We start from the raw sequence: 20,943 nt of genomic DNA, 5'->3' as shown, positions 1-20,943 counted from the left end.
GTTCCACTGCCAGATTATCTCAAACTAGAAAACTAGAACTTTTTCATCCATATTAAGCAGTTACTGACTTAAAACAAGCTACTATTTATTGCTGAAAAGTTACTTCAACGTTAGTTTTGTGTTATGTAAAGTTTACAAGAAACTAGATCAAAAATATTTTGTAGGGTTTTGTGTTTTTGCAGTGAAATGTCTTTCTAAATATCTCAAATGGTATTTATATGAAAAAGGCTGCAGTACACAGCAAAATACAATTACCACGTATTATTGTCAAGTTTGTAGTGTAACTATTGTAGTACAGTTTAAATAAGACAAAACTAACATATAGGTATTTTTCTGAAAGATATTGGAGCTTGTTGTTGGTCAAAAAGTGCTTAAGTTAATAATAGTTCAAGGTGAAATAATCTGCCAGTGGAACAAAACATTTCAACTTACTTTATGTGAAAACTGTTTCGCACCACAGGCAGATTATTTCATAGCAAGATTTATTTCTTGATACAAAGTCAAAAACAAAACTAACTTACAAAAAAATGTTCAACAAGAACAACAAGAAAACTCATATATCTATATGAGTTTGTTTTATTCCTAAATGCTGACATAAAAGGACTAGTTTTGTTGGCGGGTTATTTCACTCGTAGCCCTAGATAAATATCTTGTCAGAAGTGGAATAATAATAAGAAAACAAACACCTTGGTGAGTTTAGAGTGAAACAAATTCACCTTTTGATCACTGCAGGTTGGAAGATCTGTGATCAGGATGTATTCTTGAATCATGTTTGTATTTTGACTTTAAGATTAAGAAGAACTAGTAAAAAAAACAAAATAAACACACAAAAGTTGGGTTATAAGAACTAAAAATGTTTTCTTTTTTTGTGTTGAACCTTTACAGATGATTTGATTTAAGAATTAAATGTTCTCTTTTTCGATCTGTTCTTTTTTCTGATAAACATATAAATGTGTTAATCAGACTTCCATAATGTGTTCTTCTTTTATTTTTACTTAAGAATAAGTTATTTTTAGTTAGTTTTAAGAAATTAATATGTGGAGTGAAATTCTTGTCATATTTCATTATTTTGTGTTTTGTGGATCTTCTGTGAGAAAAGTGATGATGACGTAAAAAGATTGGACTCAGTGGAGCGTCGCGTTAGTGTGAATTCATCTGCAGGTCGTCGCCTCAGTGTGAAAACACATTTACTCAGAGGATCAGGTCTCAAATCATGCACAAACCCCCGGCTTGTTAAACACAGTATTTTTCTCACCTTGATGAAAGACATGCAAAAACTAAACATAGATGAAGCTGTCCAATCAGGTCATAAGCAAAATTTTACCACTTTAGAGTACTGAGCTTGAATGTTTGGTCAAAGGAAGAAAAACACTTCACTCTCACACATGAATTGAAATGAATTAGAAAGAACTAACTAACTGAAAACTCCTTCGATGTGAGCCTGTTTTTTATTCATTTGTTCTCTAATATGCTCTATGCATTGCTGTATCTTGATTAAATAGTGACATCTAGTGATATTATATTTTCTAAGCAGATGTGATATACACTTTTCCCCCCTAAACCATTCACAGCAAATAGGGCACATATATTATTTTTACTTTAAATATTTGATAGATTATCTAGGAGCGCATCACCCCATCGAACCGCCATAGACGATCTTTGTTACTACTGGCATGACGACACCGTTTCAACTCCAAATTAAAATGCCGATAAACCCCAATTAAGACATGTAAGTTCGATGCTATGTGACAAATTATCTTTATAAAAGTCTATTTCTTTTTTTATAAGTGTAAAATTAAGGAGTAGAAAATAACTTTTCAGCTTTAGCTAACAGGTCAGCTATTGCTAGCTTAAAACTAGCTAGCTAAATAGGCTAAAAATATATTAGCATTTAACGGTTTAATTTTAAGTATTGGATTACTTATGTAGATATCTTCCTGTAAGGTGGAAGAAATTGAGTTTTTGTCCTTTAAAATTGATTTTTTTTTTTACATTTTAAAGGTGTGATAAGAACGCCTCGAATGAACTCTTCCCGGCTGTCCGATTTAAAGCTCTTGACTATGTGTTTGAGGTGAGTTTATGTCTTTAGGATGAGTTTATGTCTTTGTGGTGAAGTTTGGCGTTTGCTTTTACTTAACAGTACCTCAAAATTAAACCTTAGTGTTTTCTAATCTTTTTTTAGGCTAGCACCACTCTGAAGATCTCCATGAACTTACTGTCGCTACCAGTGCCGTATATAACTGGTACCAGTGATCTTTACCCCCACAGTGGCAGGTTACCTGATGACACCTACAGGAAGCCATGGATCCGAGGTAAACAAAACACAAAGATACATTGAAACAGGTATCAATTTATTTATGTGGAGCAGCAAAGACTATTGGAAATAAATTATCTTAATACTATTTTTTTTAAGATAATTGTCCTGTTGTTTATCATATTCAAAGCGTTAAGACTTTGGGCAGTAATGTAGCAATAATGTGTTGTTGATTTGTTTTTATATTCTGTTTTATTTAGTTGATTAAAGCAACTAAATAAAAATTAAATGCTAAAATGCTTTAATTGATCTTTTTTATACTCTTTAGAAGCACCAAGTGAAATCTTTAAGCAACCATCTTTAAGCAACCATTATTACCAGTTTTCTCCTGTTTTCTTTTTGCTTGTTTCAAGTTTTGTTCAGCTGGATGTCATGTTATGATCTTGAACTGAAACACTAGACTAAACACACATTTTCCTGGTGCAAAATACATATTTTGTTGAGTGGGACTCTCACAAAGTCAGATATAAAAGGTAAATAACTGATATGTTGTAAGTCCATAAGTGAGAGGCGAAAAAGCAACAAAATGTTTGCGATTTATTGTCCTGGCCTTAGATTGGAAACGTGACCTTTCCATTCTAAGGTTGGAAATTTGTCCTTCTACTTATTCCTGTTAAAACTATGTTTCAGGACTTGTTTATTGCATTTAAAAATTATTTTAAAGATGTTGTAGCTCCTCAGTTTTTGATTCCACAAAAGATTTTTTTTCTAGATTTTTTGGTCATAGATGTAGAAAATCCTAGAGGGGGCGCTGTTGATGCATCACAAATTTCAGGATGAGTTCAGATGTTCAAGTAGAGCGTGATCTATCACCAGTATTTACCAGTTGTATGTTAAACGATTGCATGTTTTTATAATATTGTATGGATTGTAAAAAGGTTTTATTTGGGTTTAAAATAAGAGCATGGACTCAGAAACAAAAGAAATAATTGCTCCGTGAAAAGTCAGATGTTGAATCTCTGCTGAAATAAATGTAAAAGCAACTTTTATAAATACTAGAAAATTTACAGAGACATCTTTCTCCATTTGTTCATCTTTAAAAAAATTTAGAATAATCCTGACTGGGATTGAAAGAGAAATTACACAAATTACTGTATTCATTCAGCTACTCCTTACTTTTATTAACAGGAAAGGTGATTTCTTCCTGCAAACTCTTTGTCAGTGGTTCAGTTCTTGATGACCTTGGACAGAAAAATCATCCTGTTAATTCATTGGAAAGGTATCAGCACTGAAATGGAACAAATTAAAATTTTTAAATGTTGTTTGTAAACATCTGTGTAAAAATTTCAGATTTATTGTGGAAAAGGATGTGGAGATAGTTCCCAGCTCTAATCCCGACTCCTTTGATGAGGGTCAGTTTATTTTCTTCCTAAATAAGCAGATTAATGATTCATGTCAGGAAACGTTTTGTAAATGCAGTCCTGACCAGACGAGTCCACAAACTAAGAGCAAAGGTAACTAATTACACTTGTACTTTCCTCAAATATCTTTTTATATGACATTTTAATGTGTTTTATTCTCCCAAACCTGCTTACATACATAGATCTCCTCCTATCTGAGGACTTCATTGCTCCAGATTTGGTGGCAGAGTTAAAAAGACATTTACCGTCTTTGAAAGCCAAAGTGTCCAGGCTGAAGACACTTCCTGTGTCCGACCCGCTGCAGAACTCAATGGGAATCAGTATCTCTGAGGACGCCATGTTCAGGTGCTCTTCTGATCCAGAATCATTTCTGCTGCCTCCAGAGCTTTTTGTTACCAGGATTATGTTTCATCCCAGCTGCTTCAGACGTTGTGAGACCTACCAGAAACCTGCAGACGCCATCGGTGATGTCACATGTGGAAATTTTCAGGATCAGTTTCTTAAAGTTCCTCTCTTGCAGACAGAGGTACAGGACTCTGTGATTAGTGTGTAAAAACTGTTAATGCATGGATTACTTACTTGTTGCATAAAATAAATGATAAATTATTATTAAGCATATTCATTAGTGTGAGATTGTTTGGTTATGCATATATAGATTTTTTATTATCTTCTCTGCAGTCTCTGCTGTTACCGCCTGTAGTCGACACTTCCTGGCTTAAAACGCAAAACTTCACGACTTTTTCTGGTGTCGGTGGTTGTGTGAACATTTCTCCAGAACCAGTAGACGAGAAATTTTCTGTGCTGGATTTACTTCGTAGAAGTGAGTAACAAATGTTATCCAGGATGCTTAAAATCCTTGAAATTTCTTGAGTTTCCTTGAGATGTTTTTAAAAGTTTGGAAAGTGCTTGGTTTTAAAAACGCTCAGTTTGGGAATAAAGTTCCCAACTGTTTGATTAAAAACCTAAATGAGGGAAATGTTAATTTACAGTTGAAATCAGATATTTTTATGCATTACATTTTTTTTGTAACAATGTGAAATTAAATCAGACTAAACATTTCTTGTTTTATGTTAATTAAAATTTAAAAAATTATTACTATTTGACAAAAGCCAGAAAACTTAGGGAGAACATTTTTTAGAGATTTTTCTATGTAACTCTTTATTATGTTTAAGCATTTAACTTGAACAGGAAGGTCAATGTGTTTGGATTGTTTCAATGTAATTAATATTTATTATTCCTTTTTTCTCAATGACTTATCTGTATATTAGAAATAGAGATTGTTGTTTATAAGTCAAACGTTGTTGAAATTGTGGATTTTTTTTGTTAAATTCTTGTTTTGTTCTGAGACCCATTAGATGTTTACGGTGAGTAAGAGGGAGACATTTCAAATTATATAATTTTATTATACTTTTACCTTGAACCTCGCTCTAGAATATGCTAGCAAGACATTATTAATTACAGTAATAAATGGTAACATGTAATTGTAAATTGAAGATGTTCTTTTTTAGTTAATTTGTATTGTTTTTATATCTAGAATGATGGAAATGTTTGAAAACCTACCTTAGAAATGGCTGAAAAATGTTTGAATTTTACTGTGTAAAAGTGTATTTAATTATAATTTTCTCTTTTTTTTCTGTAGCTTCTCTTTCAAAGTCTCCAGTGGAAATTTCACAATTTGATTTACAAAAAAAACAAATAAAAGAAAAGAGACAGAGAGGAAAACTGATCGAATCAAGATGCTCAGGTAATTGCACACAGAAAATCTCTGCAGTTTGGAGTCCAAGCTGTGATTTGGCACAAAACGTTTTGTTTTTTAAGGGAATGTTGCGTCTCCAGGTGGAACAGAGCTGGACTTTATTCTGAGCCCGATTCCTAAGAAGAACCGAACCCACATCCGTCTGCCCAGAAATTATCTCCAAGAAGAAAAACTTTCTCCTTTCACACCAACGTAAGAAAATATTTCAGTTTCATGTTCAAACTTTTAAGTTATCCAAAAGAAGATACAATTCCATCTGCATTTTATTTAATGAAATAATATTCATAATAAAAACGACTGATCAAAACCGGAAATCTCAAACCAGTGTCAGATTAACTCAAATTTCAGTCGACTTTTTATTACAGAAACAAACAGTTAACTTCTGTAACATTCTTTATGTTAATGCATTTTAAAAAAGTAACAATCATGATTGTTTTTCAGATCTTTGCTCTCAACAAGGACCAAAAATGAGATGAATAAAACAGTCTGGAGCTCAGAGAAGCATCTGACCTCCGTCCTTTGCTTCCTGTTGTCAGGTAAAAACTTCATCAGACGTTAGAAACGTAAAACAAGGACGAATAAATTTACTACTACATTAAATTACATTAATTAAAAAATACTACAGAAAACACAGTACCAAGAAAAGTCTATACAGCAAAAAGTGTTTTCAGTATAAGATATGCTATATCTGGATGATTTTATTTGTATTTTATAGCTCTTTGGAGAAATTTACAACTTTGCTTGCCATATAAATTTCACAGCAAAATATTATCTTTTTCTATTCTTCTATTATCTTCCTTTGTTTTGTTCTTAAAATAAAAAAAAAAATTAAGAATAAATTACTGATTACAATAATGATTGGCTTTCATCAATCTTTCTTCTTTAGTTTAAGTATTGATTAATCTCTGTTTTGATTTTAAGTAAATTATAATCCAGGGAAATATACAATAATCTCCACTTTCTTCTTTATATATGTTAGAGATTGTTCCATCCTTCACATTTATTTATTTTTATAGATTAAATTACTGATTAATTCATCAATGTCATCCATATTAAATATATCTTTTAATCCCCAAATGACTCTTCTTCATTTTCTCACAGAGCCTGCTTTAGATGAACCAGCCTCAGGGTTTCATCCTCTGCGTGAAGCGTTGGGAGCTATTAAACTAGAAAAACAAAGTTTCAGCAGTGCTGTTGACAAACGGGAACTATATCTGGAGACGGGAAAACCAGAGATAGTTCTGGGTAAAAACCTTGAGTTGATTGAAATGATGACGACTGAGGTTCCTACAACTGGACAGAACGAGAAGGAAGACTTCAACAGAATGATGCCTGAACATGAGGAGGGTGAGCATCTGTTTAAAGATATCTTTATGACAGTCTCTTACAGTTTTTTCATTCTTTAAAATAAATATTTGAATTCTCTTATAAATTATATATAAGCCAATAATCAGAAATATACATTATTTTTGCATATTTTTGTACTTCCATTTGGGTCTAAGCGACTTCTGAAAACAATCCAAACGCTTAAAAAATAAAATCACCCAGTTTGGGGGAGGGTTTTCGCAACAAGTTAAATGGCTTTTGGTGTCTGGAAAATTATCCATTTCATAAAACTTTCAAATGTAACAAATCAGCAGAGCACAGCTATGGTTACCTAGCAACCCAAGCAGAGCTCCAGCACATTTGATCAGCTGGTTTTACCGCTTTATGCTGTATAATGGCTGTTGGAAAAGACAAGTGATTTGTTGTTGACTTACCCTCTGGAAACCATGTGCTGCATTCTTGTTTGTTGTACAGGAGACTCTACTTTTGCTTTTCAAAGATGTGTGTTTGTATAATTCTGCATTTGTTTGCAGCCATTTTCAGCTGCAAGTGTAAACGTTGAGTTAGGGGCTGTGGCCAGCAGCAGATTATTAGGATTTAAAGGGACAGGAAGATAAAATCTCTTTATTTAACAATGATTTTGTGCAAAAAGAATGTCATGAAGATGTATCCCAACCTTTCTTTCATCCTTTCTCTCTTTCTTTGTTTTTCTTTCTTTTCTTTCTTAATTATGATCAGTATATATATATATATATATATATATATATATATATATATATATATATATATATATATATATATATATATATATATATATACATATACATATATATATATATATATATATATATATATATATATATATATATACACAATACAATAATCTCTTAATTTTCTTGTATTTGTATGCAAGCAACAAATACAAGAAAAACCATGAACTTAACCTGTTCAAGGAATCATAGTAGGTCTCCTTTAATATTTGTTTTTAGTTGAATTTCTCCTTGTGGATTTTCCAAACAACGCCAATGTTGTTAAACAAAAAAAAAACCCTGTTGGATCATCCCGGATCAGCCCAAACAGTTGGGAACAAAGCACCACCAGCACCAGTCCAGAGACACGTTCAGAACCCGCTGCTGGTTCTTCTGCGCTCGTCAACGTCAGCAGTGGCGTAGCGGCCTGGTTTAGGAGCTCCGGCAGTTCTGGGTGCTCTCTACCCTCCGAATCAAACATCGGAGATAATCAGAAGAAACATCGACCGGAGAAGAACCCGGACCCTCTGTCCGACTTCATAATGCTGAGGTCACAGCAACCGGCTGCAGCTGGTGCAACTACTAGCATCTCTGCAGGTACCGTTATCAGCTCCTTTTCTCTAAAGAACCCCGTGGTTTACAGTTAATACAGCAGAGCTTTTCTTACTTTAAATAATAGTTTTAATAACAACAAAAAGGCTGAAAAGCTTCTGTAAACACTGACAATAATCTTAAATTGTAACTGACTCAAAGGAGAAAGTAGTCACTAAAAATTCAGCACAGTGCCAGAAATTAGAAATGTGATTTCGAGGAATATTTCTACATTCAACAACAATTCAAAGTCTTTAAGGTTTTTACCAAGCTGTTCTTATAATTGTAAAACACTTAAATAGGTACTTTTTTTTTTCTTGTGTTGTCTTGGCTAATTTAAAATAAAAAATTTAAATTTTCTTATTTTAATTATATTGATGCATCATACCTTCAACAGAAAGTATTTTGTTTTTCAAATTCAAATTCAAAAATACTTTAGGGAAAAGGAAAACTAAATGTTATTGTAACTCATTAATTAAAAGTTTTCAGAGCGAATGATGGTTGTTGGCAGGAAAGATTTCTTACAGTGACGGTAAAAAGTCTTCGGCTTGGATTTTAGTACCTTAATTATTTATTTGGACCTTCCTTTTTCAGGATGATGCAATTTGACAAACAAGTTTCTGTATCTTATGTTTTCTCCTACATATTATGTTTCTAAGTTTAAGTGCCCAAAGGTCTGTATTATCATTATTATTATTATTGTTGATGCAGTAAAGATGCATCGATAAATCTGCACCAATTTCCTTAATTTTGTGAAACCGGCTGATACTCACATGACCTCATCTACTTCGACAAAGGTCTAGAAGTCCACCCCTGCCTTCTTTTGCTAAAACACAATTGGTGCTCCCCGATAAAATACTAAATATGAAAAAAGAGTGGCTAGATATGCAGCAATAATTACACCAGCAGCTTTTTAGTGACTGCAGAAGTGCAGTTTACTAAAGAACGTCTGAGTGTTATTGTTCATATTTTAGCCTGTATGTTTAATTATGACCTTGTGTTGATTAATTATGACCTTGTGTTGACCTTGTGTTGCCATAAGTTCTTCTTTCTAAAGTTAAGTGAAGAACAGAATCTCAGTTTCTTTTTCTTTCCATCGTGTTCATAGTACCAGAAGAAGAAGAGGTGACCCATCAGACACCAGAGGAGCAGCATCACCATCATCCAGAAGAGATGAAGACGACTGACAGGAAGCCAGCGTACGTGAGCCTCGCTGCGATGGGAGACGCAGTCAGAGAACAAAACCCGGCCGCTGTGAGGGCGGGTCGGATCGATGGTCGTCCTGTCGGCGACTCGGACGTCAAACATCACAGCCGAGTCATTCAGGTCCAGCCAACAGGTGAATGTTTGGATCACATGTTTCCTGTCAGAGACACTGAAATATATTGGCTCTATTAACATTATTGTGCCACTAATTACTAGTGGTTATGGAGAAGGCTGAAACAATTAATCTGATTAATTGTGATCAATTAGTCATCAACTAATTGGAGTTATGAGGCCGTTTGTTGAAAGAAATGCATTCAGTGCAGTAATTATATCAAAACGGTACAAAAATGTATACATTTTGCATTAAGTATGGAAAACTTTTTAAATATGTTTCACTCAAAATTCCTCACATGGCAGTTTTAACTTCTCTTGTTTTGAATCTTGTAAAAAACCAAAAACAGTTAAACTTCTTTTGAATCAAATATGATTATAAAAAGGAAACATTACTTACATATGTCTGAGGGAGAAACAGTAAATTTGTGCTTTAATGATTAATGAGTTAATTGTGATTAATCAATTATTCAGATGATTGTCAATTTATTTAGTAAATCGATGACTGGAGAGTAAAAATGCCATTTGCTGAAAGAACAAAATACTTTTGCTGTAATTAAGCCAAAACTGTTCAATAAACTAACATAAAGGATCTTTGTAAATATCTTCCACCTATAAAATAATCACTCGGTATTGATAAGTCCAGTAGAAAGAACTGAGTTTTTTGTTGACGTTACAACAATTTTCTTTAGATGCAGATACACCCTTTGCTACAAATTATTAAGTGTAAACTAAGTGTGAACGTTTTGTTGCATTTTAGCCAGTAAAACATATTTCTTTTTTTTCTTAAATGAATTATTTATGAGCATTTTTTTTCTGATAAACACAAAAGCGGCAGAATGTGACAATATTTTAGCCGTTTAATTGTTATAATAGATTCCGAATATAATTGTTAGTATTGTTGAACAGTTGTAGAAAAATGTCTGAAATGTTCCTAAAAGTCGCTGCTGCCTTGCAGAGAGTCAGCGGCGAGCTTTCTATGAACTGCTGGCCGTTGCTCTGCCCTGTCTGAGTTCGGCCAGGCAGCTGGGGCTCCACTTCCCATCGTGGGGAGACTTCAGCAGCTTGTCCCCAGACCAGACGCACTTCCTGCTCAAACAGCAGGACCGGGCCCTCAGCAGGACCCCAGCAGGGAGCTCCGAACTGGTCAGAGGTGCGACCGCTCTTCTTTTCACTTATCTGACATTTTGTTGTTTTTTTTAATCAGATATTTACTCTTGCGTTTGTGTTGCTGCAGATCAGGAGCAGCTTTTCAACCTGGCTGCTCTCGTCCATGTGTTAGTGACGTTCAAAGAGCTGCTGCTGAAGTGTGACCTGAGCATTGCTGTAGGTCAGTGTCAACTGAAATCTCTTGTCTGAAATGATCAATAGGATTTATGGAGGTTAATCAATTATTGAAATAGTCAATTAATTTACATCACAGCAGAGTCGTTCAGGTTCTCTGAAAATGTGAACATTTCAAATTTAAAAATACTTTACTGACCCCAAAGGGAAATTAAATGTTGTAACTCAATAATTCAGATTCTTCAGTTATTGTAGATGCTGATGCCTGCTGGAAGGAAAGAGTTCCTGTAGCAGTCTGTGTTACAGTGAATCTGAATAACCCTCTGACTGAAAATACTCAGTTTTTGGTTTTTTATACATCATACTTTACTTTTTTTTGAAGATTTAGACAAAATGTTTCCTGAGATGTGAGCTAATATTAATAAATGTATTAGTTTTCTAGACCGAATAGTCGTAATTTATCAATTATTGAAATAATCCTCAACTAATTTAGTAATTGATTGTTAGACTCAAAAAGGCTGTTTACTCAAAGCAAAAATTACTCTAAAACTGTATAAAAAAAACATACACATTTTGCATTTATGGTAGAAATAAACCTTTGTCTGTAAATATGTTCTTTCCAAAACTCCTTAAGTGGCAGTTTTAGCTTCATCTGGCTCAGATTCTGTGAAAAATTATTCTAATAAGCAGCTTTTGCTGTCCAGTTATAAACATCTTGACGTTAGAAGTATTTTGTTTTAGCTGCAAATGATCAAACAAAGGAATAAATGTTATAGTATTTAAAACAGGATTGGATTATCTGATTTTTGCATGTTTAATTCTAATATTCCACAATAAAGACATAAGTGGTTAGATTAAAAAAAAGCAGATTTTTTTTATCTGTTTAATTGGCTAATCAATTAATCATCAGAATAACAGTTTACTAAAATAATCATTAATTGCAGTCCTAGTTCATGAATTAAGTTAATCACAGCTAAAGATGTCGGAAACCTATTAAAATGTGGAAATAACATTAAACCACACACACACACACACACACACACACACACGCAAAGGGTTAAATAATAAAATATGTTGTAACAAAACCAAAACCGTATCAAGTTTTGTAATAAAGTGAAGGAAGTGAAACAATTTTATTTGTCGTCCTGTGATATTTTGCGACTCTTCAGAGTACCTGGCCAAAGCAGCTGAGACGTGTGAGGATCACCGCCTGACGCAGCTGAGGAAGAGGCTGCAGATCATCCTCTTCCTCAGTCACAGGAAGGAAGAACCCGACTTCAAACTGCTGGAGCTGCAGCAGCTTCTGGCCGAATTGCTGCAAATGAGAAAAGGAAGCAACTCTACAGAGAAAGTCGGATTTCACACAAGATTTTGTCGCATGTTTAAATAGTTGCTAAAATATTTGTAACCTTCTGACTTTTGGTCACATTGTCGTCTCAGAAATTTATGTATTTTAATAGGATTCAGTTTAATACATCAAAACAAAAGTAGTGCATAATATTAAAGTCTGGTTTTTATTTTTAAAACTGCACATTTATCAATGGCCCTGTCTGCTGTGATTCTGGTGGGAGACATAATTTTAAGAGTCAGTCAAAATGTAAAAATTTGAAGTCATAATTTTGAGATACACAGTGAAATTTTTAGCTTTCAGAGTCATAATTTTGAGATAGAAAGTATTCCTTTCAACTTTCAAAATCGTGACTTCAAAATTCACAATTATGAGACCTGGGCTTCCACTGCGGCGATCGTGGTTTGAAAAGCAGCATGAGGATGAAACTGGAACTTTGACTCATAATTGAAACTTTTATTTTTGTAGTGATGACTTCCTGTTGGGTTTTAATTTTGTCCTTCATGGTGTAAATGAGTTTCCATTGATGCTCTCTTTGAAAATACATTTTATATTGTCTAATTGTATATTTAGTGAAATAGTAATTTTATTGTACTCTATAAATCTGTGCAGAAGAAAGGGAGGAGATAAAACTAATTTTGATTTCCAATTCACAAATATAAACTACTGTTTGTTGGTTTATCACATAAAATCTACACAAATTTTGGGGGGGTTCGTAGTTAAAATGTGAAAGAAATTTAAGGGTTTTAAATACTTTTGCAAGGCAGAAAAATAAATCAGTTCCTGTGTTTCTTTAGATTCTCGTCATTCTCTCTGTGGAATCTCATGAAACCAGTTCAAAGGTCATCAGCAGCTTGAGCAAAGTAACCGGTGAGCAGATTTCAGATTTCATTAGCAGAAATTCTCATTGACTTTCATTTCCTGTTGCTATATTTATACAAAATAAATTAACCTGGAGCCATTTTCAGACGTTTTCAGCTGAGTTTGTTTGTGTTTTGCTGCAGGAGCTGCAGTGAGTTCAGTTTGTCCAGATGAGAAGAAACTAAATGGTGCCTCTGTGGTCAGCAGGTTCTGAAAGCATTAAATTCAATCAGTGTTTTCTTCCAAACTGTGAGAATAATTATAAAATGCATGCTATCTTAAATTAAATGACTATTGAAACTTGAGATATTTTACTACATTTATTTTGAAAGGAGCTAGTCATTATTTTTGACATTTGGGAAAAACTGTAGACTTCTATAATTTGTTTTTTATTTTAAATCGGATCTGGGACGAGATTTTACTTTTAAACCGTATCACCTGGCCTTTTTTTTGGTTTATTATTTTACTGTAAGAAGAAAAGGAAGGAAAATATGCTTGACTCCTTTAAGAAGCTTTACTCTGTTTCTGTCCTGTTTCCCAGAGTGTCCGGCAGCGACTGTGTTTTGGTATTTGAGCAGAACATCGGACCCGACTTTCCCTGGAGCTGCTTCTCAGTTTTGGTAGAGTTTGACCATCCAGGCCCGTCCCGCTGGACCCAGATCTGCAGCGACCAAAGCATCAGCCGCTTCTCCTTCATCACCAGCCTGTCAGACTCCGGTTTGATTCCTATCCGCTTGTCAACCGTCAACATCACTGCTGCACAGCTGCTGGCAGACGATGGCTAGCTGTTATCAACATAATGTGCTAAATCTGAAACGTACCCATGTTATATAAAAGAAAAATGGACACCGTGCTTTGCTACTCTATGACAACTAGATAACAAAGTCAGGAAAAAGTTTTAATGAAGGAAAAATAGCGATGGAGAGAAGTAGTTGATTCTGACAATAACATGTAGATGTGAATTTGGTGTTTCAGTTCAGCTACAAAATTAAAAAAGGCGACGCAACTTTGACAGATCATAGAGCAGGAGTTTAAACCCTTTGACCCCTAGAGTCTCTTGGAACCAAATATGGGTCCTTCATTAGTGAAGGGGTAAATTAGTTAATCAACCACATCTGTGTTTAGCTAATGACGTTGGTGGCTAATCTATCACAGCGATCATTTATTAATAAGGTCTCTAATTTGGAGAAAATTAAGAAAAATTTGTTGCAACAAAGTACATCAGGCCAAATAACACCAGACTACTGAAAGAGAAATTTTCTTAGTCAACTTCTGTGGAAAGTTATAGAGAGAGCCGCCTACGAACCAACTGTGCATCTTGTGAAGGACAATTTAGGGAAGAACATGGCAAAGTTTTGATTTCGCTTTCGAGAAGAACAGACTCGTTCCACAAGCCTCCAACCGAGTTGGGGCCGTCCTCTGAGTGGTGACTGGAATCTGAGTGGGAATCGTATCCGAGTCAGGACCGACCTCTCAGTCCCTCCAAGTCGGACCGCCTCCAATTCCCCCCGAGTCAGGACCAGCCCCTGAGTCCCTCTGAGTCAGGACCAGCCTCTGAGTCCCTCTGAGTCAGGACCAGCCTCTGAGTCCTTCTGAGTCGGGACCAGCCCGAGTCCCTCTGAGTCGGGACCAGCCCCTGAGTCCCTCTGAGTCGGGACCAGCCCCTGAGTCCCTCTGAGTCGGGACCAGCCCCTGAGTCCCTCTGAGTCGGGACCAGCCCCTGAGTCCCTCTGAGTCGGGACCAGCCCCTGAGTCCCTCTGAGTCAGGACCAGCCTCTGAGTCCTTCTGAGTTGGGACCAGCCTCTGAGTCCTTCTGAGTCGGGACCAGCCTCTGAGTCCTTCTGAGTTAGTACCAGCCTCCAAGTCTGGAGGCCGGTACCATAGTCAGTGGCTATGGTAATGAATAGCGAAGCCAACACAGAAAGCGAGAAAAGATGAGAGTATGAATTGTTTTGAGTTATTCTTCAACAGTTTTCTGTGTTATTTCCCTTTAATTGAGGTGCATTGCACTAATGTGGCAATACCTACATCTCCAGATTTTATTTATCTAACAGCTGCACTGCTCTTCCACAGCAGCATGTAAACAATAGTCTGTGCCCTGTGCCATTAATAATGTGCCCTTATGGAACAATAACATGCAGGGGATCTAAATGATTGTTTATGTATTTTTTTCTCCAAATGTCTGTTTCTTCCCTTAAAGACGCAGAGAAAATCTGTTGGCGTCTGGAGGAAAACGTCCCGTTTGTGTTGCTGGTGACCGAGGGCCTTCTGAATTATCCTCTGCTGCTGCAGACACTTGAGTCAAGGTGAGACTTTCATTACATCCTTTCAGGTTGGCATTTATTGTATTGGTTATCATTTATAGCAGTGGTTCTCAAACTTTTTTCAGTGATGTACCCCCTTAAAAATGTATTTTTAGTCAAGTACCCCCTGACACGGGCAAAACATTTTTGGGAGAAAAAAAAACAGTGCTGTAAAATCACTGTCTGATTTATTAAAGCCGAACACCTTATATCAGTGAACCTGACAAATACATCCATATTGCAAACATTGCATGTAGAAACAGAACACACCACCAGGAAGGCATAAAACCAGTCAACTGAAATATGCAAAACACTGCTAATTTATATTGGTCTCTGAAATGGTACAAAATTAAATATATACAAAAAAACTAAAAAGTGTTCACAAAAATAAATCTATAACTTGATTACAAATAAATTATTTTTGTTTACAAAATAAATTAACTTTATAAATAAAGATTTGCTCACAAAAAAAACAATAAATGTTACCTCTTTTCAGATAAAAAAAAGAAGATTGATTGAAGATCAATGACCGGCTATGCAGTTAATAAATTAACTTTATAAATAAAGATTTGCTCACAAAAAAAATCACTTTGCATTGAACATTTGATTTGGTTTGAACAGTAAGTAACAGTGTCATTAGACAGAGTTTTTAATGTATCCGCTGATTTTTTGTACAGCATAGTTTCAACTGCAGCGGGGAGCAGCAGGTCTTCCGCTATGATAAACGGTTTTTTGGCTTTAGCAAAGAGCTAAGACATTGCGTGTCTTTGCTCTTTGCTTTGGCTGATGCAGTGGAGGCTTTTCGCATTGTGGCTTTGAATGACTTGAACTGAGAAAGTTTTCTCCTGAAGAACTCCGGTGGCTTACCAACGTGACATCCATGCAATGATCAATTTTGTTTCATTTCAAGAATATAGTCATAATATTAGCAAAGAGATGTAATTTTGCCAGAAAAATGTCTTAAAATGTCGGCTTTAAACTTTATCTTGGCTCTTTGGGGTTCTGAGTGTCCGTCTGTGTTGCAGCTTCAGTGTGACTGTGATAGAGAGGAGCCACAGTCTCACTTTGCAGAAACTTGGAGGAATCCATAACTACACTGTGATCACCGTAGACGAAAGTACGGCTATCGTCATTCAGGTATCCAGACACATCAGACTTCTGGCGTATCCAGTCTCTATGCAGTATCTGCTCCACCTCAACATTACATACTAAGTTGGATAAATATTTTATTGTTTGCAAAGCGTCTTCAGTCTGAATGGTTTCATTTTATTCAACTTTTATGTCACTGCTGTTAGACATGTCATAATTCTGCAATAGAAAAAGTCAGACTTGGTAAATCTGGACGTGAACAATGGCTGGAAATTGTAATTATGAACTAATGACAGAAGTTGTGTCACTGAAGAGCAACACATCAGTCAGACCAACTCCAGACTCTGACCTCAGGTCCAAACACAGTTAAAATAGAAATAGAGGAGAAGTCTGTATTAAATCAACATATAAAGCTTAATGTTTTAAAGTAAGGGAATGTGGTGATGTTTGTTGTCGTGTCTGTCACTAACAGACAGTTTCCCTCCGTAAGTGACATCATTGTTGATGACTGACTGATCTGGTCTCTGCTGTTTGTTGTAAGCAGGAGCAGGATGAACTGGGTCAAGACCGAGCCAGTGAGAGGCTGGTGATGAGGCTGAGTGCGCTCTCTCTGCAGTTTAGCTGCTGCTGGCTCGTCCTGCACTGCCCTGACGGCCGGGGCGGAGGGTCAGAGTTCACTAAAAATTCATTACACTGATCACCCCGCTGTCTAACAACTCCTTCCTTCCTATTAGCAGAGCGTCTTATAAACTTGATTTGATCGATAACTCTTTGGAGGGGGTTGTAGAGCTTCATACTTTGGCTGGTTTTTTACTCATCATTGCTTCATTTTCTGACAATTTCAGAGAAATATTTTTGTCATATAAGCCACTAAACTCTAAACTTTCAATGAATTAGGCATTAAAAGGTTCCTAAACTCAAAGGATTAACCAATATGGAGACGAGCTATTAGGGCTGGACAATAAATCAGTAACAATAGATAATATGTTTGGTAGGATATTCAACAGTTAACTAACTCGCTCATTCTCCGGTCACCTAGCAAGATTCTTTTGAGTAACTTGTGCAGTCGCAGTTTGTATTTCAGATATTTCGGACAAAAAAAACTAATCAATAAGTATCGATATCGACTGATAAGAACCTCTACAGCTTATTATCTAAACTTGTTTAATAATAAACAAACAAAAAATATTAAGATATGTCACCATAATCTTAATAAAGAACCCTAAATCCAAAGAAAAACTTAAAAAGCCTTTCAGAAACTAAGGAGAGCTAATAATTAAGACTCTCTTGAGGAGTAAACCTCTAAATAAATTAGGAGTATTTTTAAACCTACGAAGTCGTACTTTAAAGTTTGTGTGTATTTGCAGGTTTTCAAGCGAAACCTTCGACAACTTGGTGTTGGTTTATTCATCTCTGGTTTTGTTCGGCATGAAGTCCGAGGAGCTGGATGTGAAGGTAGAAACACAAATGTGTTTAGGTCAAATTGTTCAGGTATAGAAAGTGTTTCAGTTGTTGTATTGTTGTGTTGCAGTTTTATTTACTAAAATATGACAGTCACAGTTTCACCAGTTGTTTCCAGTTCGTTGTCTCAACTGGTTTTCAGGTGCTGATTGTGTCAGAAGTGTTGGAAATGGCCGAGTTTATCAATCAGATCTGCTTCAGCTCCCTGATGTCCAAATATGGAGATCCTGTGAACTACCTGGACAGGGACTGGCTGACTGTCAGCCCCACTCAGGTGACACTAAACTCTGTGCTGCTTAATTATGTTTAACGTTTAAATGCATCTCTGCTCCTCTCCTGCAGTAGACAAAGACATAAAGGAATTATTTAGGTTTGGTTTTCTCTTGAAAAATGCTTTAAATATTTCAACGATGCTTAATTGGAATTGTTTCCCACAACAAGGTATTAGAGACAGAAAAATAAATAAAATGAGAAAATGTTAAAATAGTGAGAAAAAGTTGTACAGCAATAAGTCGAAATCATACAAGAAAAGTCATAATATTATCAGAATAAAGTCAAAATAACGCAAGAATAAATTGTACAACTTTTCACATCTTAGCTTTATAAGTGTCTTTGGACACTTGAAGTCAAATGTTCAAGGATTCAGTTTTGAGAGAAAATCAGAATTTTATTCTAATAAATTATCTAGGTTTGAATTTTCCTAGTGCATGATAAAAGTTGTTCAGCAAATGATCTGTAAGTTTAGTCAAATGTAGCCGTAATGATGCTGCGTGTTGTTTCGTTTAGGAGGAGGCGTGTCTGTCCCAGTTCCCGTGTGTCAGTCCTCTGGTCGGTCAGCTCATGCTGAGCAGAGCTCCCTCCCGGCAGTGGCTCCTGGGGGCCGACCTGCCTCAGCTCTCACAGTTACTTCCTGAAGTCCCACAGAAAGTCCTCAAGGTAAAGCCACCACTTTTAAACCGACTTTTAGGAACCTTTTCCTTACAAATTCCCCACTCATCTCCTTCAGACTAGCCAGCAGCAATTAGCTCATCAGCTGAGCTCATTATAGGAGCTACTTCTCGGAGCAACACCGGTGAAAACGTTAAAGGGTTAATATAGGAGAGATGTTGTGATTCAGAAAGACTGAAGGTTTATTAAAGAGTCACAATTTCAAGGCGTTCGTTTACAAAGTCAAACTTCTTTTAAGTCATATTTGATTTGAACATGTGGCTGAAACATAATTACTTGATTGTGATGTAAAATGTCGCTATGTGCCTGGAAAATAAATAATGCTGCACAGAAGAAAGATTAGCGCAACAAATTGCAGGGTTTCCCCCAGTCTATTATAAACCTAATACACTGGGGGATAAAAACACAGAGAAGCTAAATGATGCCACAATCTTCTGCATGAGTGATTTTCACTTCGCTTCTTCCTGTTTTTAGCTCTTCAGTGACATCACTTCCTTGTACTTGAGCAACGCAGCGCCAGCAACCCCTCAGATTAATGAGACAAACCAACAACCCTTCAGAACCGCTCAGACCTTCGGTGCCGAGTCCAAGTTTAACGACCTTCTTCATCCAGAACCTCAGAGCAGCTTCTTATGTGGAGCTATGAACCCAGAGGATCTGTTCCCCAACCAGAACCCAGATTCTTCAAACTTCAAACTGGACCTGAACGGTTCCTTTGGGAGTCCGATTAAGGACTGGACCGGTCCAGATCCCTGGAAGGAGGAGGAGAGGCTTCCTGCATGGAGAGGCAGAGCTGGAGCGGCAGGGAGAATCGTTGAACGTGTCGGTGATCTGTGGGCGCCAAGAGATGCTCCTGATATTTCGTACCTTCAGACATCAAACAGCCCGGTTCTACTGGACTCTCAGTTCAGTTCCAGTCACACTTCTTACAGTGACCTCCAGCATCCCCACAGCGCTCACTTCATCGTCAGTCAGAGCCCTCCTATGGCGGCCATCTTGGATCAAAGCTATCACAGTTTGACCAGCAGCGGTTCTTGTTCTTTTGGATCCAAGTTCTGGAGCGGTCAGGAGAGGAAGAGGAGCGGAGACGCAGCTGGTCTGGTTGGATCGGGTCAGAGCAGCTCACTTCCTGCGTTTCCACTACAAACAAGCAAAACTTTAATATTTCACTAATCAATCAATTTGGAGTTTTGCAAAAAAAAACAAATTTCAATACAAAAAATATTTTTTTAAAAGCCACCAAATCATTTTGTTTTTTTAAATTGATGTGTCTCCATTAAGCAAGTTAATTTCAAGACGTCAGTTTGTGCATCTATATGGTTAATGGAAACACAGCTCATGTTTATTTTATGCTTTCTGTTTCTATTTTGTTTTCTTATCTAAGTGGTTTTGTTTTGCAGTGCTGACGCCGCTGAAGAGGGGAAGGCTGAGCTATGAGAAGGTTCCTGGCAGGAAGGACGGACAGACGAGGCTTAAACTGTTTTAATCTTCTTTTAAAAATAAGATTTTCTCTTTATTTTAGCTGTAAATGTTTCCAGCATTACTGTTCCATATTTATGAGTGTATCAGTACCTCTTTAAAAGTTATTAATAAAAAATAATTCAAATGTAATGAAACTGAGTAAATTCAGTAGCTGTATCTAAAACATGTCACTCATACATGATTGTAATTTAAAGATTTTCACAGAAAAGATGTAATAAAATGAGATCAGCTTGGTCTTCTGTAACTTGTCATGTTAATCTGGGAGAAATTATGAATGGATTAAATCAGATCCTTTACTTCCTATTGGGAACAGTTGGGTAGTAAATAATCACATTTACTGAGAACTACTTGAGTAAGGTTTTGAAAAAACTACTTCTAGGAGTATTTGTACTATGCAGTATGAAAGTATCGCTGCTCTGGAGAGAAATGTCTAGACACTGAGTGACTTCAGTGTTTTAAATAAATATTAAGTTTGTGTTGAAGTTTCATATTGAAAAACAAATTTGGGGGGGGAAAAGCAATACTTTGTTATTTTATAATTGTGTTATTTATATAACATTTACTGGCATAAGGAGGTCCAAGTAATAAGTAGTAAATATTAAATGTAGGATTAATTGTGATGAATCAATTGCTGAAATAATCGTCAACCAATTTGGGAATCGATTAATTGTTAAATAGAGTATACAGATTCTAAAATAGGCCACTTGCTGAAAAAACATATTCAAAGCACATAAAAATAAATAAATTTCCAT

At 35.9% G+C, this 20,943-nt stretch overlaps 1 protein-coding gene across 3 annotated transcripts; it reads left to right on the top strand.

Moving 5' to 3' along the window:
• Nucleotides 1–1,657: 1,657 nt before the first annotated feature.
• On the top strand, nt 1,658–20,425 carry LOC129365768 (protein shortage in chiasmata 1 ortholog). Of its 3 annotated transcripts, none has more exons than XM_055039237.1 (28): nt 1,658–1,729; nt 2,002–2,071; nt 2,183–2,312; nt 3,443–3,533; nt 3,605–3,768; nt 3,858–4,020; nt 4,093–4,201; nt 4,354–4,495; nt 5,315–5,419; nt 5,512–5,623; nt 5,873–5,967; nt 6,533–6,778; nt 7,747–8,103; nt 9,206–9,436; nt 10,373–10,567; nt 10,652–10,744; nt 11,868–12,049; nt 12,844–12,916; nt 13,051–13,114; nt 13,449–13,624; nt 15,109–15,214; nt 16,237–16,348; nt 16,842–16,966; nt 17,668–17,755; nt 17,904–18,035; nt 18,548–18,697; nt 19,184–19,820; nt 20,110–20,425. In XM_055039237.1, coding segments are annotated over exons 1-28 (4,236 nt in total). In that variant the 5' UTR covers nt 1,658–1,727; the 3' UTR covers nt 20,196–20,425. The 3 variants fall into 3 exon arrangements, with proteins under 3 accessions (XP_054895212.1, XP_054895211.1, XP_054895210.1); XM_055039236.1 differs by having other exon boundaries at nt 5,494–5,623; nt 16,845–16,966; XM_055039235.1 differs by having other exon boundaries at nt 5,494–5,623.
• The last annotated feature ends 518 nt before the right edge of the window (nt 20,426–20,943 follow it).

This window comes from Poeciliopsis prolifica, unplaced genomic scaffold (assembly GCF_027474105.1).
Source record: "Poeciliopsis prolifica strain line A6 unplaced genomic scaffold, Auburn_PproV2 SCAFFOLD014, whole genome shotgun sequence".
NCBI lineage: Eukaryota > Metazoa > Chordata > Actinopteri > Cyprinodontiformes > Poeciliidae > Poeciliopsis > Poeciliopsis prolifica.
This window is presented reverse-complemented; position numbering and strand designations above follow the sequence as displayed.